Genomic DNA, 27,055 nt, shown 5'->3' on the forward strand with positions numbered 1-27,055 from the left:
CCGCACCAGCGAGACACAAAAAGTGTGAACTGTCAGGCGTGCAACTCAAAACAGCAAGCAGCCGAAGACCTACGGCGGCAAAGGTCGACACCGCGGCGCCCGAGAACCAACCCCCACCTGGACTGTGTTTCAGCCCCCAACTTCCTTTTGCTGAAGGGCAGCCTGCAACTTCCTCTCTCTCTCTCAGGCCTCCCACTTTGCAGCGCAAGCCCTCTCAGAAAACCTTTCCTCTCTCCTTCTCCACATGGTCTGTGCGAGTGTCAATGAGCTGTGTGGTTTCTCAGAGCAAAAAAGGAAGTGGCCTCCCCATATATATTACAGACTGAAATATCTATAGGCACACAGAGAAGGAGCAGGAGGGAGCAGCTGAGGAGGCGAGACATCAGTTCAGCAGAGAAGTCGTCGAGGGGAACCCTCCGAGGAAAAGGCAAAGAGGAGAGCCATGGACCCCCAAGGTATCGGCTGCTGAGGAAACCATCTTAGTCCAGGAAAGAGATCGTAACTGTCCAGAGTGCAGGAAGATGGGAGGCTTGTGGTGTATCCAAAGGTGAAGACTAGTATGGGAAGAGAGAGGTTTGGACGCAGGAAATGTTAGCGACCATAAAGCAGAGAGGAGCATATAACCAGCAGAGGCAACCAAGGCAGGGCAAGAGGGAATCTGGCAATACGTCAGGGAGAAGGAGCGGGACAGCAGCCTGCAAAAGAGATTGCGGCTGGGTTGCCAAACCTGCAGCTGCACCATACCTTTAAAGCACTTTCCCAGCCCTCCCAAAGAATCCTGGGAACTATAGTTGACCCTTCATGGAGCTACGGTTCCCAGGATCCTTTGGAGGGGGTGGGAATGTGCTTTAGGCGCATGGTGTGCACACAGCCTTCGTCAACCTGGTGCCCTCCATACTTACGACTCCTATCATCCCCTGACCATTGGCTAAGCTGGCTGAGGCGAGTTGTAGTCCAAAATATCATGAGGGCACCAGCTTTGGCAAAGTCCGGCCTACCCTATCACGCTGGGAAACTACGGGAGACAGACTAATACCACCTGCGTCCTCACAGAGCTGTGGTGAAAATAAAACGGGGAGACGTGAGAGAGAACTGGGTACATCCATGGAGGAATATAAATATCTTTTGGGTTAACAAAACTTGGGCCGCCGCTATTGCATACAAAAATAGGTTTTTCTGGGACCTGGGAGCCTCTGTCTGAACGATTCCTAGCAAAAATGCCTCTGGTCTTTTGGGGAAAGTTGTTTGAAACATTTTTTTTATCTCATTATAAATCATTTCCTTTAACCTTTTTACCCGCCCACCACATATGGAAAAAAAAAGTCACCTCCATTTCTTTACATTTCCAACACAAATCTGATTCTATTTTATATTTCTTAGCCAGTCTGCTCAGGGTTAAATACCATCTATGAATCATTTTCATGTAATTTTCTTCCAGCATGCAGTAGCATGCAGTAAATTTCAAATCATTCTTCCAAAGGTTTAGAGCTATATTATGCCCTATGTCCATTGCCCAGTGTATCATTGAAGCTTTTACCAGCTCGTCCTGTGTTTACAATTTATACATTTTAGACAATATAGTTTATCCTTATTCTGTAATAAATCTCTTTCAGATTTGGTCCGGAAACCCATTTTTCTTATCTAGTTTAAACATATCATGTAATTGATGATACTGTAACAGGTTTGTGAATTGGCTCCTTAAATCTTCCACTGGTTTTAATCTGGATTCACTCCCTGAAAGACAGTCAAGGAGTATTTTTAACAGTTGTTCACACTTTCTTTTTCCTTGGCACTAGACAAGATGATCACAATCAAATCTCCAGTATTTAATTTTTCAAGGGCAAATGCAGTTGAGGTGGGAACCTAAATCTGGTCCTAGCAACTGGGGGTTGGGGTTGGCTTAAACCTTGCCAACATGCCATTTTCCTGATCTGAATTCTCCCTCTCCCTGATACTTACGTTGCTGTGCAGAGGGGAAGTTTCCCCCCGGTCCCTATTGCCTCATGTTTCCATACTCGGAACTCCAACGCACTGAAGCTGTCACTTGTGCATGTGTTGTCATCTGCGCATGCGCAAGGGCTGCCCAAACTGCACACACCTCTGCTCATCCACAGCTTCCCTTTTCTAATCGAAAGAAAGTGGGTTGTGAGAGAGCCAGTGTTGTGTGGTGGTTAAGAGCGGTGGACTCGTAATCTGGTGAACCGGGTTCGATTCCCCGCTCCTCCACATGCAGCTGCCTTGGGCTAGTCACACTTCTCTGAAGTCTCACAGCCTCACTTACCTCACAGAGTGTTTGTTGTGGGGGAGGAAAGGAAAGGAGGTTGTTAGCCGCATTAAGACTCCTTAGGGTAGTGAATAAAGCGGGGTATCAAATCCAAACACTTTCTCATCTCTGCTGCATCACCCATGACAACCTCTGCATAAAAACCTACAGTGGTACCTCAGGTTACATACGCTTCAGGTTACAGACTCCGCTAACCCAGAAATAGTGCTTCAGGTTAAGAACTTTGCTTCAGGATGAGAACAGAAATCGTGCTCCGGTGGCGTGGCAGCAGCAGGAAGCCCCATTAGCTAAAGTGGTGCTTCAGGTTAAGAACAGTTTCAGGTTAAATATGGACCTCCGGAACGAATTAAGTACTTAACCCGAGGTACCACTGTATGCTTTAAATGTCTGGAGTAGGTGTGACTAAAGAAAAAACTGTGGGAGGGAAGTTCCATTTAGTGTAATTTCTCCCCTTTCTCTCTCTCCCCATCCTGAAACATTTTTTTCAGCATGGCCGGTGATTGGGGGGGATGGGATTTGGAGTCCTCACATGAGCTACCCCTACCTTAGAGTGTACCCTAAACCGGTGCTCCCATCCCCCAGCTTTGTAAATGTCCCCCCCTCACTTTCCCCACCACAGCTGCGATGCCTCAATTTGGTAGCTGCTGCTGCTGCTGTTTACCTATTCCATTTCCCCTTTGCAACTGGAGGAAGGCAGGGAACAAAAAAACTGAGTCAGGAAATTTGGGCTAGGTTCCTCTTTGGTTAGCCAAACGACACTGCGAACCAAAAGCAAAGCAGTCTACAGAAATTGAAACACAACCGCCAGCACACATGCAAGTCAGGAAATTGTGTCGGAAAGAGGAAATGGCAGAAACCAGGAGACTCCAGAGACATTCAACGGCCATAGCGAGATTAGGCCAGCGCCATCACTGTTCTCTTCAAGATGTCCACTGGAAACTTTTCTGTTTCAGAAGATGTATCTAGATACCTGATTTTGTTCCATCTGCCCTTAAATTTGCTTCAGAAGCTTTATTGCTTTTAGATCTACTTAACAGTTTTCACGGGACGCAGGTGGCTCTGTGGGTTAAACCACAGAGCCTAGGACTTGCCGATCAGAAGGTCGGCGGTTCGAATCCCCACGACAGGGTGAGCTCCCGTTGCTCAGTCCCTGCTCCTGCCAACCTAGCAGTTCAAAAGCACGTCAAAGTGCAAGTAGATAAATAGGTACCGCTCTGGCAAGAAGGTAAACGGCGTTTCCGTGCGCTGCTCTGGTTCGCCAGAAGCAGCTTAGTCATGCTGGCCACATGAACCGGAAGCTGTATGCCGGCTCCCTCGGCCAGTAAAGCGAGATGAGTGCGCAACCCCAGAGTCGGTCACGACTGGACCTAATGGACAGGGGTTCCTTTACCTTTACCTAACAGTTTTCACATGTTTTAAATATTGTGGCATGCACCGCAATCTCCAAGCGGTGAGAGACTCCAAGGGTGGCTGTGCTTACCCTGGGTTCAATTTCCTTGGAATGAAGGTCAACGGAGAGCGCAGTGTCTTCCAGGTCTATGGTTTCATTTACAACCTCAGCATAGGATGGAAAGGCTCATGGCAAGACAGTTCCTGCCTCCCCATTAGGTTCCAGTGTGGTGTAGTGGTTAAGAGCGGTAGTCTCGTAATCTGGGGAACCGGGACCTCAGTGTCCGGGCTGAACGATGGGGGTGGAGACGCTCCTTCAGGTATAATAGACAGAGGCCGTTTAGGGTTTTAAAGGTCAGCACCAACATTCTTAAGGAAACCACCAAAATTATTGAGCTTTTTTGGGGGGGACTCCCCCCAAAATAGTGATTTTAGCTTTTCCGCTGCTTTTTTTCCATCGCATTGCCATACATCCGGGTTTTCCCGGACATTTTGCTGATTCAACAAAATCACACAAACACCATTTTTACACCTGAAAACCAGAACATTAATGGCAACCATTAACCCTCTTCTCTGCCTTCTAGGAGGAAAAGCGTTTGCAGTGTTAAAAGCCCAGCAGGAGGAATTCCTGGACTCCCTCAACAAGGTAAGGCGGTTTCTTAGCACTGTGGGTGAGGAGGCTTGAGCCAGTCTGGAAGCTGTTTCGCTGCACACAGCCCTTCATGTGCCTTATCTTCTCCAGCAGGGGTGGGGGGTGTTTAAGGCCAGGGGCCACATTCCCTTCTGAACAAACTTCTGCAGGGCCAGATGCAAGTGGTGGGTAGGGCCAGAGGCAAAGGTGGGTGGAGCACATAGCTGTCAAGTGTCCCTTATTTGGCGGGACAGTCCCTTATCCCAGCGCTGTGTCCAGCTGCTGTCCCTTATTGATGATGTCTCTTAAAATTCCTGGTTTTCAAAGGAAACAGCTCCTCTCCCTCCCTCCCTGCTGGCAAGGGAGGAGGGAGGCTCCAACTGTGTTGCTTGGCTGCATTACTCACCCAATAAGAAGTCTAAGAACAACTGGGGGGTGGAGCTTGTATGCCTTGTGCTGATCAAATCGGCTGCATTGCCTGGGGACACGCCTTTGCTCAGCGCTTCCCAGCGGAGAGGTGATGGTGGTTTTCCTTGAGGCTTGAGGCTTTGTTTGGCTGCTGGCTGGGCTTTCTGCCTTTGGCTCGGAGGCGCTCAGAAGTTGAACATACCTGTGCTTGGAAAATCCCTTATTTTGGCTGCTGATCCCTTATTTTCAAATCTGTAAGTTGACAGCTATGGTGGAGCAACCAATGTCATTGTTACCTTTATACAATTTCTCCCATCCAGGCAAACAAACAAGACATTATCAGATTCCAAGGATGCATTCCAGCCAAACCACACACAAAAACCCCACAATGAGGGTGCAAGGCAGAGACAGCAAAGGGGCTTGGACTAGGAGAGGGCGTGTGGTGTGGGGAGAATACTGGAGCCCAGATGAAAAGGCTTGGAAGGTTGCATTCAGGGTCCAGGCCTGAGATTCCCCACCCCAGAGTCAAGCTCTTTGACAAATGGTTCCACAGCTTTGTAGAAAAAGGCGACTGTGGATAGCACTGACTGGCTAGCACATGTGACGTCACCATAATTTGCATGTGGACCCGCAGAGAGTCCAGTAGCCAGAGCAGTTTTACAGCTGCTTTAAAAAAAGGTTTTTGTTTCCCCATCCTTTCAAATAAGTTAAAAGGATGAATGAGCAGGTAAGCAAGGCATACAGGGAGTCGTTAAAGTTGAGGGGAAGGGAAAGCTGAGTGGCAGAATACATGCTTTGCATGGGGAAGGTGTGTGGTTCCAGCCCTGGTGTATCAGGTGAGACTGAGAAAGATCCCCATATGATGCCCTAGACAGCCACTGCTGCCAGTCAGTGCAAGAATGCTAAGCTAGGTGGACAAACGCTCTGACTGGACAGAAGGCAGGTTTCCTGTTAAATTATCTGAAATAAGCTGGCATCTGAAACATGAGGGGATGAGCGAGGCTGACGGACAGATTAGCTTCACAGCATGCATGCCTGGTGTGCAAAACTAAATCCAGAAGGAAGCGGAGCTCTTGCACTGTGGTAAAGTCTTAAATAAGTCAGTCTTCCAGGTGGTGTCAGTTGCAAACCTGGCATCCAGAAATTTCCGCACGGTCGCAAACTGGACGCAAGTCGGTTGCAAAAACACGCCTGGGGAATTTCTAACATTGCCAACAACATCTGGGGACCTGGGGTTGACAAAGGGTGGTCTGCACTGACTGGCAGCGACTCTCTAAGCTTCATCCCCCACCCTTCAGCTGGCTTGAAGTTTCCTGCTCTTTTGAGGGGGCGACTCCCTTTTTCCCTGGCAGCTGGTGTGCCTCATGACATTACCTACTTCAGTCACTAGGTGACACTGGGAGCAGGTAGCGCTGTGGTCTAAACTACTGGGCCTCTTGGGCTTGTTGATCGGAAGGTCGGCGGTTCAATTCCCCACAACGGAGTGAGCTCCTGTTGCTCTGTCCCAGCTCCTGCCAACCTAGCAGTTCGAAAGCATGCCAGTGCAAGTAGATAAATAGGTACCACTGTGGCGGGAAGGTAAATGGCGCTTCTGGTTTCCGTTAGTGTTCCATTGCACCAGAAGCGGATTAGTCATGCTGGCTACATGACCCAGAAAGCTGTCTGTGGACAAACGCCAGCTCCCTTGGCCAGAAAAGCAAGATGAGCGCTGCAACCCCATAGTCACCTTTGACTGGACTTAACTGTCCAGGGGTCCTTTACCCTTTTTTTTTTACCTTTTTAACTGGACCTTACTGGATGTGTTCCTACCCTAATCAATATTTCCCCCCCTGCCTTTCTACAGGAATTTATGGATGACCCCAAATACAGCACTGACGAAGACCTTCCTGACAAATTAGCAATATTTAAGAGTGAGTGCCATCCATGGAGGACTTGAGGTTGCAGGAGGGGGTGTGGGATGGGGGGGGGGAATAAGCCCCATGTTGTTGCAGAAATGGATAACAAAAAAATACTTTTGAGCTGCGTCTAATTCTAGCCCTGCGCAGAGGAGACCCCCCCTGCATGGCAAGGGGTTGGACTACATGACCATCAGGGTACCCTGCAACGCTACAATTTTATGATAATAGACATGACTAATTTAGGTCTCCAAATATTAATGGGCCTATTCTGAACATGTACCCAACCAATATTCCTTTCCATGACAACATGGTGCTTATTCCAAAGTACAGTGGTACCTCAGGTTACAGGCGCTTCAGGTTACAGACTCTGCTAACCCAAAAATAGTACTTTGGGTTAAGAATTTTGCTTCAGAATGAGAACGGAAATAGCGCAGCGTCAGCGGGAGGCCCCATTAGCTAAAGTGGTACCTCAGGTTAGGAACAGTTTCAGGTTAAGAACGGACCTCCAGAACGAATTAAGTTCTTAACCCGAGGTACCACTGTAAATACATTCAGCATCAGGGCAACATAAACGAACTCCCATTTAACTCTGGGGTCATCTAGTCATGGTGGCAGAATGATTTAAGCAAGTCCCGCCCCCCCTTTTGTTTTCCAAAATGCAAAACTGCACAATGCCCATTTGGTTTCTTTTTCCCCCCTCCTGCATATAACACCCAACGTCTCGCAACAAATGTAACTGATACGTAGAAAACACAACCTGAAGGAAGAGACGACACACATACTTTTGTAAACAAAAGAAAATATTTTATAATGATGCAAAATCTGGGTGGCAAACTGGTTTTGCTTGTTTGTTTCGTAACCACCCAGCTGCCAGCCAGCTGCCCAAACTAAGAAATATATTTTAAAAGAAAATAAAAAAGAATGCAGACCCCAGGCCTGTTTGCTGATTCCCAAGCCCAGGGGTCAGCAAACTTTTTCAGCAGGGGGCCGGTCCACTGTCCCTCAGACCTTGGGGGGGGCAGACTATATTGGGGTGTGTGTGAACGAATTCCTATGCCCCACAAATAACCCAGAGATGCATTTTAAATAAAAGGACACATTCTACTCATGTAAAAACACGCTGATTCCCGGACCATCCGCTGGCCGGATTTAGAAGGCAATTGGGCCAAATCTGGCCCCCGGGCCTTAGTTTGCCTCCCCATGCCCAAGCCCCATCACCTAGCACTCTCAGAGGAGTCATTTGGGAGTGTTTTGGATAGGGCAGGAGGGCTGAACTTTGGCAGGAGCTACATCACTGTAGCCAGAGGAGAAATTAATGTCTCAATCATATGAACTGTTCAGCGCCTTGTAAGGCAGTGTTGAGCTTTCCTTCCCTGGAGGCAGTAGGGGCTAGTCCATTTTAGACTTCCTTCTTCCATTTCAGTCAAACCTCAGTTCTTGAACGGCTCCATTGCTGAGTGTTTCGGCTCCCAAATGCGAAAACCCAGAAGTATTCCGGTTTTTGAATGTTTTTCAGAACTCAAACGGCTTCCGAAGCGCGTTCCTCTTTCCCCCCCCCCCCCACTGAAATTGGTGACAGCCCTTCGATTTTCAAACATTTCGGAAGTCAAACGCTCTTCTGGAACAGATTACATTCGAAAACCCAGGTTCCACTGTAGGTGGTTTAGTGATAGGAATTTTCCTCATCCTCTCCTGCGGGTGATGGGAGCACCCTGTTGCAACAGATCAATAAAGATCAAGCTTACTAGCTGCTTTGCTTCTCAATATTCTCTGGTTGGCCTCTGTTGTCTTCTCCTACCAATAGGGAACCTATGTAAGGACTCCATATGGGCTCTTGGATACCCCATAAGGGAAAAGGGCAATTTTTGTTTACCACAGATTCCATCTGCACCATACATGTAAAGCAATGTCATGCCGCTTTAAACTGTCATGGCTTGCCCCAAAGAACTCTGGGAATGGTAGTTTGCTAAAGATGCCGAGAGTTGTTTGGGAACCACCACCACCCCAATTCCACACAGAGATACAATTCCCAGAGTTCCCTGGTGTTATGTACTGAAGTTTTCACCCTGGGCCAGCAGGGGGATACTGTAGATAGTTTTCACTCAGGTCCACATATGCAAATAAGGGATTGAAAGTGACGCTCAGTGATTGGATAGTTACAGAAAATGGTTACTGTTGCGTTGTAGTGGAGCTCCATATAAGCAGGCTGGATGAACCCTTCAGTTCAGTTCTGTTCTGGCCTGTGAATAAACAAGAGCTGTTTGAAGAATCGCTGCGTCGTCTGATATGTTCACCCACAACTTAACACTGGCGACGAAGGTGGGATTGATGGACATCAGAGCACAGCCAGATGCAGCCACCCTCTGAGCTGAGCTGAATCACTGAGCTGAAACACCGAGCGGAATCACTGAACAGAACCAATTGAGAGCTGACCGTTCTGGCTAGAGCACTGTGTTCTGTTCCATCCATTTAGTGCTTCTGCACATGCGCAACCCCTGAAACCCAGAAGTAACCCGTTCTGGTACTTCCGGGTTTCAGCGGGTCCGTAACCTGAAAAAACGCAACCTGAAGCATCTGTAACCCGAGGTATGACAACAGAATAATCAGAAATTTAAAGCAAACCATCACAATAAAGTTCATCCAGCAATGACTATTCAAGGGTGTGGGGGTTAAGATCAGAAGCCTAATAAATTAGATGTGATAAGGAAGGTAAAGGAACAGTTGAACATTGTTAAAGTAGCAGCAATGCAAGGAAGGAGAGAGGCTTTGGGAAGTGTAAGGTGGTAATTCATTCCTGCGTATTACAAGCTTTGGGGATTTCTGGGCAGGTAATTAATTATATGTATTTATGAAGGCATGAAATCAACACATTTTAAAAAAAGGAGAAAGCTCTAAACAAAAAGAAGAAAAAGTCTGACACTAGACAAAGTATCTGCACCCTTCATTAATTGCTATTATTATTATTATACCTGTCCTTCGCGCTAAGGTCCGAGGGCAGGTTCCAACATTAAAACACAATATTGAAAAGCAAGTTTAAAACAACTTGCAACTTTACTAAGTCCTGCTTACATTTATACCTATTAATATTTTTTCTGGGTCTCTAATAGTAAAATGGTTTAGTTTTATAAAAGTTGTAAAATCAATTGTTTATAGATTTTTTAAAACAGATTTTTAATACGTAGATTGTGTATCGATTGTATGAAATAAAATTTATCTTTTCAAAGAGAAAGAAAAGAATGAGGCACGCCCGTTGAGCATATATCTAGTAACAGCTTTTGGAGAGCTAAGACTAAAACTTCCATATTTAGTCACAGTATACCTTCAAGTACTAGATGCTAGGAACTGGACATAAAGACCGAGTCCTTTCATTGCACCTTGTTTGTGACCTTCATAGGGGTACGTAGCTGGCCATAGTTGGAGACAGGTATTTCGGAGCGGCCAGACTTTGCGTCCAATTTAGCAAGGCGGCTATTGCACACTTACGTTAACCTGTTTGTTTTGTTTTTTTCTTTCTCCCACCCAGAGAAATACATGGACTTTGATCTCAATGCACAAGGAGATATAGGTGGGTGAATTGTGTTCATAGCATGGCTTCGTAGTTGCGTATGCACAAATTTCCGCACCAGAGACATTCCTGCTCCCTAATTCGTTAATTTTCTTTATCTGCAGCATTTTTAATGTTTTTGAAATATACTGGGAGTCGAGAGTGGATTTCATGCTCTTTATTCAGCTCATAGTGGTGAGGAGGAATGGAAGTTCCCCCAGAATGTCTACTTTATATACATTATTTACACAATGGGCCCCACGTGATTGGCTAATTCCGGGATTCTCCTGTAGGCCAATCAGGTCGCGGATTCACTTCCACCTGGAGCTGGATTGGGTGGCTCCTGTGGACCAATCAGACTGCTGCATTCTGGATCCTATTGTTCTAGGACCAATTAGACTGCTGCATTTTGGATCCTATTCAACTCAGTACATAACAGTTTTAATGTATTTTTAATCTTTTGTTGGAAGCTGCACAAAGTGGCTAGGGAAACCCAGCCAGATGGGCGGGGTATAAATAAAAAATTGTTATTATATTATTATTTTAGCGCACTCTATGGCAGTCCGCTTTAGTTATACAGGTTTGCTGTCTCCCTTTCCCCAAGATATCATGGCCTTGAAGCGCATGCTAGAAAAACTGGGCGCAGCCAAGACCCACCTGGAGCTAAAGAAGATGATCACTGAGGTGACTGGAGGTATGAGCGAAACCATCTCCTACCGGGACTTTGTCCGTATGATGCTCGGCAAGCGATCAGCTATCCTTAAAATGTAAGTACCATTAACGTACCATTAACGTCTCAAAGATATCAGATGGTATACAAATTAATACAGAGCAGCGCACGGAAACGCCGTTTTCCTTCCCGCCGGAGTGGTACCTATTTATCTACTTGCACTGGCGTGCTTTCGAACTGCTAGGTTGGCAGGAGCAGGGACCGAGCAATGGGAGCTCACCCTGTTGCGGAGATTCGAACTGCCGACCTTCTGATCGGCAAGTCCTAGGCTCTGTGGTTTAACCCACAGCACCACCTGCGTCCCCGACAGCTTTTATTATGGCACATAATAAACATGACGACTATGTTCTACTTTCACTGCTGGACACTGAGCATAAAGTGGAAGGGCTCACGATTTTAACTCTCCAATAGATCTTGCTCCCCACATTTGGTTTCTAGGAAAGGCTATATAGCCTTGGATTCAGGACAGAGAGCAAGTCAAGTCTCTATGTCTCTTCCCAGCCTAGTTCAAGACTACCAACTCCTTCACAGCCACTGGTCCCTGGTGAACTCAACTTCAGCTATTCAAACAACCCAAAAGTCTTATGGTACCTTAATAACTTGGTGTAAGCTTTCATAGACTCAAGCCCCCTTCATCAGTTGCACCTGTAGAATCATTTGCAAGAAACAGTCAGCTATCCTGGCATTGGTAATCTAATTAAGACATGCAGCATGCTTAAAAAAACAACAACAACCTTTCTCTCAATTTAACTTACAAGTGATGACTCTGCCCCACTACTGATGTTAATACAACCATCTCAGCAGCCTGCTGCTATGAAAGGTTTAAAGCCTGTCTCTTCAACATACATTTAAGCTCTAATTATCACTGACTGCATTTTTTTTTTTGCATCTCGTTAAGGTTTAACCTCCACCTTCCAATGTTCTCCTTTAAATACCTGTCAACTAAGATTTAACTTTGTGCGTCTGACAAAGTTCATGAAAGCTTGTATTATAATAAATTTGATTTGTCTTTTAAGCTGACCACTTTAGCAGTACTTTTATATGCAGAATCCCATATTAGATATGAAAAGCAGCCTTGGGGTGGACCCTGAAGATGACATCTAGAATAACCCCCAATCCTAGAACAATTTTCCGGCCTCAGACTCTATTATCCTCAGGTGGAGTTCAGTTGTGACCCCCCCCTTTCATTACACGACACACCTGGTGGATTGGGGGGGGTATCTGGTCCAACAGAGCTCGTTTTATTTTCTTAAATGGCCACTTGTCTGATTTAAGAAGGGGCATCTCTTGTGAATTCATATTTCCTTCTTATTTCTGCAGAATTCTGATGTATGAAGAAAAAGCCAAAGAGAAGGACGAGAAGCCAGCCGGACCCCCACCCAAAAAAATAATTGCAGATCTTCCTTAAAAAAATGCCCCTAACTACATGGTTGGCTCCATCCTCCAAGCTGTTCCTGGAGCTCTTCGAAAACAGGAGAGCCTTTCTTTTGGAAAATGTCCTAGAATAACGGGTTCGTTTGAAATAGTATTTCTTGAGTCCTCCCACAGCAGAACTCTGCCTCATTGCGTGGGGGTGGGTGGGGGAGAAGGTATTTTCATTGTAAGGTCGTATTTGTTGTTCTACTTTTTACTCTCTCCATTAAAATATATATATATATATACTAGATTCCTCAGTTACAACTGCTGATCGTAATGCCAATAATGATAGTGTTTGCAATGTAGTCTCGTTCATGTTTACTGAGAAGTAAGCTTATTCCCACTGTGCGCATGGCACAGGCATAGGCAAACTCCGGCCCTCCAGATCTTGGGACTACAATTCCCATCATCCCTAGCTAACAGGACCAGTGGTCAGGGATGATGGGAATTGTAGTCCCAAACATCTGGAGGGCAGGAGTTTGCCTATGCCTGGCATAGCACAATTGATGTTCCTGTGCCACTTTCCCAGGTGTTGTTGGACTTCCATGTCCCATCAGCCCCAAGAACTGCAATCCAGCGACTTCATGAAGGCCAACCGCTTTCTCAACCTTGGGTATAGCCCTAGGCTGGAAATTGCAATCCTGTGCACCAGCCTTTGCCAACCGGGTGTCCTCCAAATATCCAACTCCCATCGGCCCCAGGCATATTTCTTGAAGGATTCTAATATATAATGGGACTAGTGCATAATTTGATTACTCCTCCTCCATCGTGCACCCTGTGCTATCCCCAAATCTGCTCTTGAAAACCCTGGAACATTTTATTTTATTTTTTACTCTGGCTTCTCAAATCTTTTGCCTTTTTGTGTATTTTATTTGTTAAACTGATGGGTCACTTTCTTTAAAAAAAACCCAAGGTCTCTCAAAGCAACATACAATATACATTTCCGAGCACAATTCAAAGTGTTGGTGCTGACCTTTAAAGTCCTAAACGGCCTCGGTCCAGTATATCTGAAGGAGCGTCTCCACCCCCGTCATTCTGCCTGGACACTGAGGTCCAGCGCCGAGGGCCTTCTGTCGGTTCCCTCATTGTGAGAAGTGAGGTTACAGGGAACCAGACAGAGGGCCTTCTGGAATGACGTCCTTTCAGATGTGAAGGAAATAAGCAGCTATCCTATCTTTAAAAGACATCTGAAGGCAGCCCTGTTCAGGGAAGTTTTTAATATTTAATGCTGTATTGTTTTTAACACTTGATTGGGAGCCGCCCAGAGTGGCTGGGAAACTCAGCCAGATAGGCAGGGTATAAATAATAAATTTATTATTATTATTATTATTATTATTATTATTATTATTATTATTATTATTATATAAACACACACACACATAATAGATAGCATAAAAGAAAAACAAAGTGGTAAGAAGAAATATGAAATGTAATCCTAAAAAAAAAAAAAATCAGGATTAAAACATCTCACCCACTCAAGGAGGCCACAGATAATTAAGAACCAAAGGCCTGGTGAAAAAAGAAATGTTTTGCACACTTAAAACTGCACACCCATATATATTCAACCAGCTCCTAGGCACCGTTTAAGATTACATCCCAGGATCACTGCCACTCTGGTCGGTTTGCTTTTGCAACGCGTTGCTGGAATTCAAACCTCCAATCGCCCTTATTTAAATAAATACAACCACTTTCTGCTTTGCAAGGAGTGAGGGAAAGGAGCCAATTCCACAGATCAGGAGCTGGCCAGCTATTGCACGGATTACGACGAATTGCCAGACTCCCTTTGCAGCACCTGCCCGTTGAAACCCCTCGAACCCCCGCCCGCCCGCTTCTCTGTTTTCGAACTCCCTTCCTTCGGGGTTTTGCCCCCTTAGCCCCGCCTCCCGTGCAGCGTGTGGGGGCGTGGCTTCGCCGCCGCCGCCGGGGCCTGGGACCCGGATGGCCGTTTAGTCGGTGCTTAGACGCCGAGGCTGCCACATCGGGCTTTGGACAAATTACAAAGCAAGGGGGAGGGGGGGACAGCGTAATCCGCCTCCATCCTCCGCCTAGATTTCCCTTCCGCCCCCGGGAAGCTCGTATCCGGATAGAGCGGACCGAGCCCGATCAGACGAGGTGGGTATCGGCCTGGTTCGCCCCCGGTAACCCTCCGCTTGAGCGCTCGCAGGGCGGCGCTGGTGCGAGGGAAGAGGATAGGTCGGCTCCAGCCGGTAGAGCGCTCAGGCCTCCGCCATCTTGTCCCTTACTTCATCCTCCTCGGCCGCTCTCCCCGTAGCTGAATCCGCGTCCATCCGCCCCTCAGGCCCCTCTCCCCGCTCCCCATGGCCAGCCGTGCCCTTCACATAGCGCTGCCCTTGTGGCTCCAGGCGGGTATTTGCCCCACTGGAGGGCAGTCGGGCTCCCAATGGCTGCCCTCCCCCGGGGTAGAGCCGCCTACAAAGGGGAGAGTGAAGAGGGTGCTCTCTCTTCCTGACTCTCGCCTTGGACCCCCCCCCCGCCGCAACCCGGGCTTGGCTGTTCACACGACGGCGGAACCTGCGGGTTGGGGGGTGCCATTGTCGAGGGGGCGCTAACAGACAGGCCTTTGGGGGTTTGAGGCTTCAGGTGGAGTTCAGTTGTGACCCCCCCCCACCCTCCATTACCCGACACACCTGGTGTTTTTTGTGGGGTGCGATTTATCTAAAATTTGGAGAGGGCCGTGAATGAGGTGTGGAAATACAAAGGGCCAAGATGGTTCTGGAGCAGGTGGGGCTTTTTTAATGCGGGTGGGGGGGGATTATAAGGCCCAGATAATCGCCTAGTATCCATCTCTAGGGTGGTCTGAAGTATTGAGGCTGTATTTGGGGGGTGCTGGGGTTTCCTCTTTCCCTCCCCCAACACCACACACAACATTTTATCTGGTGCCTCTAAAAGATTTCCCCTTTAGAACCTGTGATGAAATCTAAATTGATATTTCAGGGGATAAAGGGCTGGTTTGTGTGTGTGTGTGTGTGTGAGAGAGAGAGAGAGAGAGAGAGAGCAAGCACAGAAATTTGAGGCTGAATCCGGCCATTCCTTTATCCCTTGGCATTTCGCCCTCTGTATTTTGTATTAATTTCTATTTTGATTTTTTTGTAGTCTAAAATACCACAGGGTGGTGGTGGTGGGGACACTTTTTCTACCCAGCATACCTACAGTATAGTACCGACATTTGAGATGTGTGGCACTATTGGAATGAGGAGGTGAAGTTGATTGAAATCCAATTTTTTATACATAAAGGAGTTTCTTTAAAATAAGAGAGTATTAGAAGCATCCAAATGTTTTGGGGAGGAAAGGGGAGATGTGCTTTGATTGAAACTGGTGTGTGTGTGTGTGTGTGTGTGTGTGTGTTTAGAGCATGATACTGTAAGGCTCTTGAGGTTTGCAGCTGTATATATCATTAATTAAGTCAACCTCTGCCTTCAAGTTTGCTGTAATGTATTAAAACATTTTTCTCCCCAGGAAAAATCCAAATGTCGGAAGGGAGGGGTGGAGTAGGGGACAGGAGGTGTGGCCTTTTTTAAAAAAAGAGAGAATGGTTTAAAGGCAGCAGCACTACTATTTGAAGAGGGCAGCTAAATCATCGTCTTCATTGCCTAGGCTAGTACCCCGCGGGATTGAGAAGATACCCTAAATAAGGGCGATATTGAGGTAGTCATGAAGTTACAGCCGTGTTAATTGCGAGATGAACCGCTGAGTTATAAAAACCCGTTTTATTGCAGCTGCACTTAAAAAAGCAAAACCTGTTAAGCAGGAAGCTTTTATGATGGTTTGGGGGTATCGCTGAAAATCTAGACATGGTAGGACTACAGTGGCAATATCAGTAGTTGGGTGTCATTTAAATAGAAAATCTTATCTGTTTGGGGGTGATGAATATATCTCTTTGAAGCTAGTATTGAGACTAGGGGTGTGCCTTTGGGAAAAGGGAGAGTGGCTTCTTAATCTAAAGCCTTGTTTCTTCTAGCACGCTCAAACACAGTGGATTGGAAGGAAAAGTCGTCCTCATGACTTGTGTGGTTAGGAAAGATTAATGGCTTCTTGTTGTATATATCCCCCCCCCTCCCTTTTTGGTATTTTTAACAGAACAGCCGGAATTAATTTAGCTTAAAAGTGGAGTTCAAATTTCCCAGCATTGTGGCAAGAGGGTGGGGTGATAGTGATTTGTAAAGGGTGTATGGTGACACACACACAAAAAAGTGAGCTAATATGGCTCCCTTTCATTTCAGAACCGCAAGTCTCAAAATGGGGTGGTTTTAAAAATAATGGGTGTGTTTATGCAGCAAGAAGGGGGTCCTCTTTCCCCCCTCCCACTAAAAGGCACAACACACACACCCCGAGAAAAAATTAGGTAGCCAAAGCCAAGGTAGCTTTTTGAGGAGTGTCTTAACTGGGTCCTTGCCAGGTTTACCCGTGCACAAAAAAAGAGAGCATGGCGATTCTGAGGAAAGGGTTAGAAATGAATTCTAATTGCCAAGTTTCGCATTTCAAGACAAGCAAATTTGCCCTAAATATTAAGCCCTTTCATGCAGATTTACAGGGTTGCTGGAGCTGGTTGTGAGGAAGAGTGAGAGTGCCTCTCGCCCCCCCCCCTTCAGTTCTCCTATAGGCTTAGATCCCAGTTTTTCCATGTTCATTTTGGGGTGCTAAATGCAAGGGGGAGGGGTTGCTGAAATGATGCCTATTTGTTTCTCTGCTTGATTCAGAACCACCCTTTTTATAAAATGGTTGTTCGAGGAGGACTGTCTCATCTGGTGCTTCCCTGTTCTGGTGATGGAATTTAGGGGGGTTGGGTTTTTTTTCCATGGCAATTACTCCTAATTTCAGATTTATGTTTGCTAATTGAGCACATAGTGTTTTTTCTTCGTTAACATGGTTTCAAACTAGGAGTGTCTTCTTTGACTTTAGAAAGCTATTCCTCTCTAATGCAGTTTTGGGATTCTGCAGATAAATTGAATATACTGTATTAATAATTAATGGTTGCTGATTCAGTTTTTGGGTGGCTTTGAGGGGTTTTTTTGGTGTGTGTGTGGGGGGGAGGGTGTTTCTTCCTTTTTCCTCTCATCAGCCAGTTTTAAAAACCCTTAAATTGAGGTTTTAATGCCTAGAATTATTAAATATGTGGATGTATAAACTCGTTTTAAACGTGTGGATTTACAATAAAAGAACAGCCAGTGCTCAGAAGAATGGGATGCAATCCTAGCAGAATGGGGTTGGCAATGTAGATTCCAGAAAGACCGTATAAATTAATTAAATAAAAAAATCAGCTGCAACTAGTAGGGTGTGCTATTTTTAAAACTGCTATTGGCTTGTTTTTGCTCAGGTGCCATTATATCTGGTTGTGCAGTGCTGAGGGAATTGGACATCTTAGCTATGCATTATGTAGTGAAAGTACAAAGAGGGCGGTGGTATTACACTAAATGTCTCTTCAAAAGGCAATGCAGAACAGTTTATTAAAAGAGAATCCCACTAAAATAACATTGATTGATGATTATCTTAAATCTGATAACAGAACAGTAGTAATCTATGGTCAGAATCCTCTGCTTTTTAGCATAAGGCAAGTGAAATGGTCCAAATGTTCTTAATAGATGTTCAGTATTGGATACTTTATAAGGTAATGTGCTCATACAAATTCATACATTTTGTTTTTTATATATGTAAGTCATTTGCAAACACAATTGCCCTGATCCATCTAATGGGCACCTGCATGGTCATATGGGTGCTGAGTAGTGGTCCCAGGCCTAATCCAACTATGGTTGGATATCAGACAATAATGCTGAATAGCTGTTTTGACAGAAGAAGCTTGGGGGGGCTACCTCTAGAGCCCCCCTCTTCCCTGAATACTTGATGGAGTGTGATTGCTGATTGCCTGACAGGCTGTGTACACATAATTGAATTATGGCCAGAACATCTTTTTACAGCATCGGCTGGCATAAATTGACTTTAAACATTGCATGATGTTTGATTAAAATTTGCAATTTTTTTACACCCAAATTTTGTTGTTTTGTTTTATGAAGCATCTTTGATTCACTTTGTCATCTTTAAATAAAACAATAAATTGTGGAAGGGAAGATTTCTCAGTACGGTGAGTTCTGCGGGAGTGTTTATAAATGAATATGATTCTAGGTGACCAATAGAGTGGCAGTCATTATTGATAGTGCCCCCAGTAGTCTGATGATAGTACAGTGCTCTTTTGAGCCTTTATTCATTCAAGATGGCACTTTACAGATAGGGCTTGTAATTAAGTATAATTATGATTTAGATGTTAGGAGGCCTTAACTGTGACATGTGCCTGGTAATGGATTAACCGCCACTGGAATCTTAAATGTATTCCTCAGTATATCTATGAACACAATGTGTCAAAGGCTCCCCCTCCCCTTTTCCTGTAGCTGAGTTACATTTTTAGGATTGACACATAAAAAGCAAGAGGTGTACATCATAGCAAATATTACTCATTCTGTAAAAATGATGAGTCAAAAGATATAATCCATCAGTAGTCTTGGTGTTAATTTTCATTTGCAAACTGACTTGATAATGTTTGCTGTCCTACAAAGTAATTTTTTAGCTTATATTTGGGGTGGGGTGGTGGTTTTGATGTGTGTAGGTAAAACATTGGTCTTCATTAGGTGCAGAATTCACTTTTTGATGGTAATTTTGGTATCTAGTGGCCAGGAAGTTGAGTGTGTGTTAGACGCACTCACCCTTCCATTTTTACCCTGCTGTATTGGGTAGGTGTAGGAGCTGCTTAAGTGTAGTGTAATACCACATGACTTGGGTGGTGTGTTTGAGTAGCATTACCATACATCTTCATGAGTTTTCCCATAAATTCATTGGAGCTAGCTCTTTCTCTCATAACGTGGTTGTGAAGTTCCTTCAGTTTGTGGTTTCAATAAGCTATTACAGCTTCCATGCTGTAATGTGCCCATCAGCTTTTTCTTGCTGTGATTGGCAAAAAGATAAAAACACAATTAAAACCCAGCAGCATTAAGGCTTATTGTTAATAGAGCAGGTGGCTAATATGTTAATGCACCAGTGCATTCCAACTCCACAATTCTATGATCATATGTCCCCTAAGTTCTATGATAAAGAGGTTGAGTTGGTTCTTCATGGACTACATGCCATTTCTGAAACCAAATAACCTCATATACCGTAAAAGCAGCCGATGTGTCTACTTGAGCTGTAATACACTGAATTGGTCCAAACCCTGTTGTTTGCAGTATGAAGGAAAAGCTAGCTAGACCCAGATGGTTACTCTGAAAGCGCCTTTGATTGGCCATGCTCGCATGTGCAATTCTGTTTGCAAGCTGTATTTTGACATGCCACCAAACCATAGTTTGGTGTTGGTTTGCCATCAACCAGGCCTGGAAGCTTCTCCCCTCACATGTGCAGTAATAGGAGGAGGACGTGCGCAACTCAGCTCATTCTCATCAACAAGGGAAATGAATGGGGTTCACCAAAAGAGCTGGTTACAGTGGTACTTCAGGTTACAAACACTTTGGGTTACAGAAGTAGTACCTCAGGTTAAGAACTTTACTTCAGGATGAGAACAGAAATTGCGCAGCGGCAGCGGGAGGCCCCATTGGCAAAAGTGGTACCTCAGGTTAAGAACAGTTTCAGGTTAAGAAAGAACGGACCTCCAGAACGAATTAAGTTCGTAACCAGAAGTACCACTGTACTCCTTCAGTATATCTAGTCTTGGGCCTAGTACTAGACTGGGACAGATCTTAGTTGCAAATAGCCACTGATGTGTTTAGAGTTGTAAAATTTCTGTAAATGTAGAAACCATAGAAAAATCATTTTTGGGGTGAAGGGACTGGGATTTATTTTTTTGGACAAATTGAAAAAGTGTAACACTTCTTTATTATGTACCCTATACATATTGAAAGAACTTTGTTCCTTTAGGAACATAGAATTATAGAACTGTGGAGTTGGAAGGGACCCTAAGGGTCATTCTTCCAACCGTCTACAATGCAGGAATTGCAGCTAAAGAATCCCTGAGAAAAAGCCACCCAACCTATGTTCAAAAACCTCCAACGAAGCAGAGTCCACCGCCACCTGTGGGAATCTGTTCTACTGTCAAACAGCTCTTACCACCAGAAGGTTCTTCCTAATGTTTAGTTGGAATCTCCTTTCTTGTAGTTTGAATCCATTGGTTTGGATCCTCTGGAGCAGCAGAAAACAAGTTTGCTCCATCCTCTCATGCGACAACCCTGTTCTATCACCTCTCAGTCTTCTTCTGAGCTAAACATACCCAGCTCCCTTAACCATTCCTCATAGGGCTTGGTTTTCTCCTCTGCACCCTACACATCAAAACCCTGGCTCACATGCTCAGTGAAAGTCGTGTCTTTCTCCAGGAGTGAGACCACACAGTAAGCCAGCTGGGTGTGGAAGACATAATGCATTTTGTAAAACCTGGTTTGGCATCATGTGTGGTATACTAAAAGTAGTTCATTCTGACAATACAGGGGTACCCTGGTTGTCAAACTTAACCAGTTCCGGGAGTCTGTTCAACTCCCAGAACCGTTCGAAAACCAAGGCACGGCTTTCGATTGGCTGCAGGAGCTTCCTGCGCTCAAATCGGAAGCTGGGTCGGATGTTCGGCTTCCAAAAAACATTCGCAAACCGGAACACTTCCTGGTCTGCAGCATTCGGGAGCCAAGCCATTTGAGAACCAAGGTACCACTGTAATTACAAATTACATTTTATTTTAAGTTTTGGTTATAAATGGAGCTGTAAGCTGCAGTTCAGTAAGAAGCCCAGCATCTCTTTGGTTTTGCCAATTTGGGAGGAGAAGGCAAAGCACACACACACACACACACACACACACACACAGCAACCAACATTACAGTAAAACAGATAATCTGAAAATTATGTCTTCTCCAGTCTTCCACAGTGTCAAGCAGAAATAATAGTAGCTAAGAATAGGAGGAAGGGGAAACAACTCAGATGAACGCTACATGAAATTTAATCGTTCTCTTTTTCTAAGCTAGCTCTATCGGTTTATGTTGTTTCATATTTGTCATCATATTTCTCTTGCAGTTCTAGAAAGGGAAGGTTTGCCCAGATTGAAACAAACTTCTCCCCTTTCACATGTCAGTTTATTTCTTGATTTGGTGTGAGTACTTCCAAAAATAGACCAGTTTCTTTCACATGCCTCAGAAGTTGGGTGAATCTGAGGTGGGTAAGAAGCAACCTTGCCACCATGTTGCAGGAGAGGTATGCTTGGCAGAATCCCAGACAGCATTCCTTGGTCAAATACCTGCAGTGTTTGAAAATACCTTTCCAACACTGAGTCCTAAGTGTGATGCTTGTTTTGTAATCAAGGCAAGTGCAGGAGCAATGCTTTCCTCGCTTAACATTTCTGCCTTTGGATCATGGATCCAACAGATGTGCAGCAGCGTGAATTGGATGCCAGCAAAGTTATAGTTCCCTGTACTTCCTCCCATTCCTAGTTCTTTGGAGCCTAGTCAAGAAGATCCACCAACAAGAGGAAGGCCACAGACAGAGAGGGCATTGAATCCGCCTTCCTTTTCTTGTGACAAAGGGTGTGGCCTCCAAGAGCAGAAATGCGTCTTGCTCTTGCATTTGAGAGTTGTAATCTCAGTTGTAAACTCAGGACTTGCTTGTCCTCGGTGTACAGGAATTGCACTAATCTGATACTATACATGGGCTTGCATAAAAGTCTTCCTGTTACAATTTTAGAAATTGGTGGGGGAGGGGGGCTAAATATATCAACACCTAGTCTTTAAGAAAAAATCATCATTCATAAAGCAAATAATTTATTTTCCAATTTTTGAGGGAAAATGGGGTGGTTTTTTGCTGGTTTGGGGGGAGGGCATTTAGAAGTTTGCAAATCTCTAATACAGTCATACCTCTTGTTACGTTCGGTTCAGGTTACGTACGTTCTTTCTTTTTCTTTTTCTTTTTTTAACAATATTTATTAGTTTTCCAACAAATTAAACACAACACTACAAAACACCAAAAAAGAAAAAACAGACAATACAATACAAAAAAAGAAACAAACAAAGCAAAACAAAAACCATTTAAATTAATCCAATTTCAACATCTTATCTTTCTTTCCCTTATTTCCTTGACCTCCTCACACCTCCCTTTTTGTATTCCACTTCTGTTAATTGTTTCAGCAATTCCTTTCCATCTTCCTCTGTTTTCTATCCTATAATTGTCTTAACACATTCTAACCATATTTTTCCTTTAAAGCTCTATTAATCTATTTATACTTAATGCCTTGTAACATGTCTACTAAAGCCATATAACTTCATTCCAACATTTTTCTAACATTCAATAATTTTACAGTATTTCTGTAAATAGTCTTTAAACTATTTCCAGTCTTCTTCCACCAACTCTTCCCCCCGGTCTCGGATTCTGCCAGTCATTTCCGCCAATTCCATGTAGTCCATCAACTTCATCTGCCATTCTTCCCTGGTGGGTAAATCTTGTGTCTTCCAATATTTCGCGATGAGTATTCTTGCTGCTGTTGTTGCATACATAAAAAAAGTTCTATCCTTCTTTAACACCAATTGGCCGACCATGCCCAGGAGAAAGGCCTCTGGTTTCTTAAGGAATGTATATTTGAATACCTTGTTCATTTCATTATATATCATCTCCCAGAATGTCTTAATCCTTCGGCACGTCCACCAAAGGTGAAATAATGTACCTTCAGTCTCATTACATTTCCAGCATTTATTATCGGGCAAATGATAGATTTTTTCAAGCTTAACTGGTGTCATGTACCACCTGTAAATCATTTTCATTAAATTTTCTCTTAGGGCATTACATGCCGTAAATTTCATACCTGTGGCCCATAACCGTTCCCAGTCAGCCATCATTATGTTATGTCCAACATCTTGTGCCCATTTAATCATAGCTGATTTCACCGTTTCATCCTGAGTGTTCCATTTCAACAGCAAGTTATACATTCTTGACAAATTCTTGGTTTTTGGATCTAACAATTCTGTTTCCAATTTTGATTTTTCCACCTGGAAACCCAACTTTTTTGTCCAATTTGTATGCCTCCATTATTTGATAATAATGGAGCCAATCTCTCACTTTGTTTTTCAATTTTTCAAAGCTCTGCAATTTTATTCTCTCTCCATCTTGTTCCAGAATTTCCCAATATTTCGGCCATTTGGCCTCCATATTGAGTTTTTTCTGTGCCTTTGCTTCCATTGGTGACAACCATCTTGGGGTTGTTTTTTCTAACAAATCCTTATATCTTATCCAAACATTAAACAATGCTTTTCTAACAATATGATTTTTAAATGCTTTATGTAGTTTTACCTTATCGCACCACAAATATGCATGCCAACCAAATACATTGTTAAAACCTTCTAAATCCAACACTTCAGTATTTTCAAGAAGCAGCCATTCTCTCAGCCAGCAAAAAGCAGCTGATTCATAATAAAGTTTAAGGTCTGGCAGGGCAAATCCACCTCTTTCTTTAGCATCCGTTAATATCTTAAATTTTATTCAAGGCTTCTTGCCCTGCCAGACAAATCTAGAAATATCCTTCTGCCACTTCTTGAAACAATCCATCTTATCCAAAATTTGCAATGTTTGGAACAAAAATAACATCCTTGGCAGCACATTCATTTTTATCACAGCCTAACAATGATAATTTCAAATTTGTCCATACTTCTAAATCCTTTTTCACTTCAGTCCAACATTTTTCATAATTATCCTTGAATAAGTTCACATTTTTAGCAGTCATGTTAACCTCTAAGTATTTCACTTTTTTAACCAATGTTAGTCCTGTCTCCTCCTGAAACTTCTCTCTCTCATTCATAGTTAAATTTTTTTCTAGAACCTTGGTTTTCATCTTATTCAACTTGAAACCTGCACAGGTTACGTTCTTTCAGGATACGTCCCACAGTGACCCGGAAGTAACGGAACGGGTTACTTCCGGATTTCGCCACTCACGCATGTGCCGTTCACAACCAGAGGTATCACTGTACAGTAAAGCATGTTTCATGACTCCAGGTTTTTAAGGAGTTAAATGGGCAGCAGTGTGATACTCTGATTAGGGACATGTGTTTTCCTCTGTGACAATTGCAATTTTGCATCTTTTCAAATGTAACTTTTCAGAATTGAGCCCCGATTTTGATTGCTAATATGTAACTAGTCACCGGCAAGGCCATCTTAACCTCAGCCAAACCAAAATTCCAAGGTAAGGGTGGTGTTGAAATGCTGAGTTTAAAAAAGAAAAGTTAATTTATTCCCAACACAAACTGTATTTTGAGTTAACCACAGCTTGCATGACTTCACATTTCAAGATGCAAATGCTCCTCTTACGACATTTTAAATCTTTGCCAACCTTTGCAGTGGCGCATTTGTTTTCCTGCCTACCTCCTGACACTCAAAACATGCAGTTCTGTGTGTTTGATATAAGCTAAATAAAATCACCCAAGATTGGCAGGTTGGGGAACAGAAACTCAGGTAATTGCCAAATGGCACCTTAAATCTAGGTTACAGTCACCACAGTGGGGTGTCTTAAGTCCCTTTTTTGTGTGGTTTTTTTTTATTAATTTCATTTCTATGTCGCTTTATATATAAAGAACAAATCTCAAAGTGGTTTTATAACACATTCAACATCAAACAAAACAATCCAGAATAAAACAAATTCACTCTTTGAGGAAAATATTTCAGATCCTTCTCTAAGCAACATTTTGCTTTCCCCAGTTGCCTACCTGGCATCCAGAGATCTCCACTTGGCCGCAGCTGGACCCACGCCTGGCTAGTTTCATAGAACTTGATGGGAGGCACTGAGAATTTGGCCTGCTCCTATCTGCATTGACTGCCTTAGAGTCTCTTCCTCAGTCACACTACAGTGTGATGGGGTTGTAAGAGTGGGGTGGAACATTAGCCATTGTTCTTTCTCTAAATTGATGACTTCCGCTCCGTTTGCATGGTTTGCGTTCTTGTGAAAAGCAGTTATTCCTACAATAGTAGCGGGCACAATATGGCAAGTAGTACAGTCATACCTCGGGTTAAATGTGCTTCAGGTTGAGCGTTTTCAGGTTACGCTCTGCGGTGACCCGGAAGTAACAGAGTGCATTATTTCCAGGTTTCGCCGCTTGCGCAGATGCTCAAAATGATGTCACGCACATGTGCAGAAGCGGCAAATCGCGACACGCGCAGACGCAGGTTGCATTCTGCTCATGTTGCGAATGGGGCTCTGGAACAGATCCCGTTTGCATCCAGAGGTACTACTGTATAGACGTTGTAGGGAAATTTGGAGTAAAGGACTAGGGGTTGTGTGACGCAAAAGAGCCCTTTTGCGATGCCAAGTGGATGCTTCCAAACTGCCAAGCCATCCAATAACTTGATATATAGAAGTTGAGAGGTTTTTGATTGTTTTGGCCCCCAAAGTTTCATCCAGCTTGGAACTAGAGATCAGGAAGGAGAAATAAGAACCTCCCAGGTACAGAAGCCCATTTGGCATTTGCTTGCAAATGTTGTTTAATGTGTTTCTGCCATTGTGGTGGTTAGGGTTCATTGATGGGATTCCTGTTACCTATGCCAACCTAGAAAACATTCCACAAATTTGGGATTAGCAGAAAGCGAAGCTGAGACTACCTTACACTTGCAGCCACTGACTGCAGCTGCTTCCATGTTGATTAATTATGCTTTTTCTTCTGGGAGTGGTTTTGTTTGCTCTCCTTCTAATGGGCAGTTCAGTTGCAAAGATAAGCAAAGCCCAAACTAGCAGCCGGTAGTTGCCAGCTAGCTTTATGTATTTTCAGTTTGATTGGAAAAATATTTTTTTAAAAAAATCACACCATCCTGACCTTAAGTGGTCCTCAAGGCATTTAATAGCAGATGCATGTGGCACAGATCTAGAAATGCACAGCATCCCAGTTTTAAAGCACTATTGTTACTTTTTAAAAGGCCACAGTAGTATCAACCAGTGAAGAGAGATTTTTAAAAAATCAAGGAAGTCAACCAGTAATTCCAAAGTCTAGAGGCCACAAATTATTTTCTAAAAGCCACAATTTATTGGGTCTGGAATGGCCATCCTAGGAGCCACGTTCCATAGAGTGAGCGCTAAAAAATGGCCCTGCTCCTCATATTTGCCAGCCTTACCACCAAAGGCTAGGATTCCAGAGCAGAGTCTTGTAGGATGACCTGATCCTATAGCGGGAAACAAGAATCCACAGGTTCCTAAGGTAAGCTGAACCAAAACCTGCCGGGGTCAAGGGAGCACCTCCCTTTGGTGTCTTTATAATATTTTGACTAAACTGTACCGGTTATGGCCTTTTGCTCTATTCAGTAAAAATCTCACTGACCAATTATCTCTCACCTCTCTTCACAAAATCAGGGCAGTGCCTTATGGCTAAAACGCATGCATAAAATCTACAAACGCAACAATACATAATACAGTAAATTGTGCCACGTGGTTGCCAACAATCTTTCCACTTGTTCGAACAGCTCAGGGTGAACAGATCTGTCGTGAATATTACCCACACACTTTGTGCAACTACGACATCGCTCATATGATGGCATGTCATGCAAAAGGAAGGGCAGTGGGCCAAAAATACATGCAGTTCCAAAAGGCTGCCAGACCACACTCTGTTGTAAATGCAGGATTTGCTCCAGTAACTGAAGAATAATGGCTTTGTGGGTTAGAAGCTGCTTACCCCCTCCCCACAGTCAATCATTTAAATTTAGACATAGTTTCCTAATGGTGTCATTGTGCAGCTTATGAAGGATGTGGGGATCTTTCCCA

At 44.1% G+C, this 27,055-nt stretch overlaps 2 protein-coding genes across 5 annotated transcripts in view; both read left to right on the forward strand.

Moving 5' to 3' along the window:
- The first annotated feature begins 250 nt into the window (after positions 1-250).
- AIF1 (allograft inflammatory factor 1) lies at positions 251-12,543 on the forward strand. Its single transcript, XM_082210857.1, has 6 exons — positions 251-455; positions 4,258-4,319; positions 6,556-6,622; positions 10,134-10,175; positions 10,759-10,921; positions 12,205-12,543. Exons 1-6 carry the CDS (start codon positions 443-445, stop codon positions 12,290-12,292), a joined length of 435 nt encoding a protein of 144 aa, XP_082066983.1. The 5' UTR covers positions 251-442; the 3' UTR covers positions 12,293-12,543.
- Positions 12,544-14,209: 1,666 nt separating this feature from the next.
- PRRC2A (proline rich coiled-coil 2A) overlaps positions 14,210-27,055 on the forward strand; it is a 42,379-nt gene continuing 29,533 nt past the window's right edge. For 2 of the 4 annotated variants that reach the window (XM_082209136.1, XM_082209139.1), the window contains exon 1: positions 14,210-14,412. The gene's annotated coding sequence lies outside the window, so the exon portion shown is untranslated. Of the gene's footprint in view, positions 14,413-15,846; positions 15,967-27,055 lie in introns of those variants that run through there. The other 2 variants (XM_082209138.1, XM_082209137.1) reach the window with 2 other exon arrangements.

Source organism: Podarcis vaucheri, assembly GCF_965113315.1.
Source record: "Podarcis vaucheri genome assembly, chromosome: 2".
Taxonomy (NCBI): domain Eukaryota; kingdom Metazoa; phylum Chordata; class Lepidosauria; order Squamata; family Lacertidae; genus Podarcis; species Podarcis vaucheri.

What these genes read in the sequence shown, in the direction of transcription:
- AIF1 (XM_082210857.1), top strand. An exon ending in CAAATTAGCAATATTTAAGA is followed by an intron (nt 6,623 to 10,133) that starts GTGAGTGCCATC and finishes TCTCCCACCCAG; the next exon opens with AGAAATACATGGACTTTGAT. An exon ending in CGATCAGCTATCCTTAAAAT is followed by an intron (nt 10,922 to 12,204) that starts GTAAGTACCATT and finishes TTATTTCTGCAG; the next exon opens with AATTCTGATGTATGAAGAAA.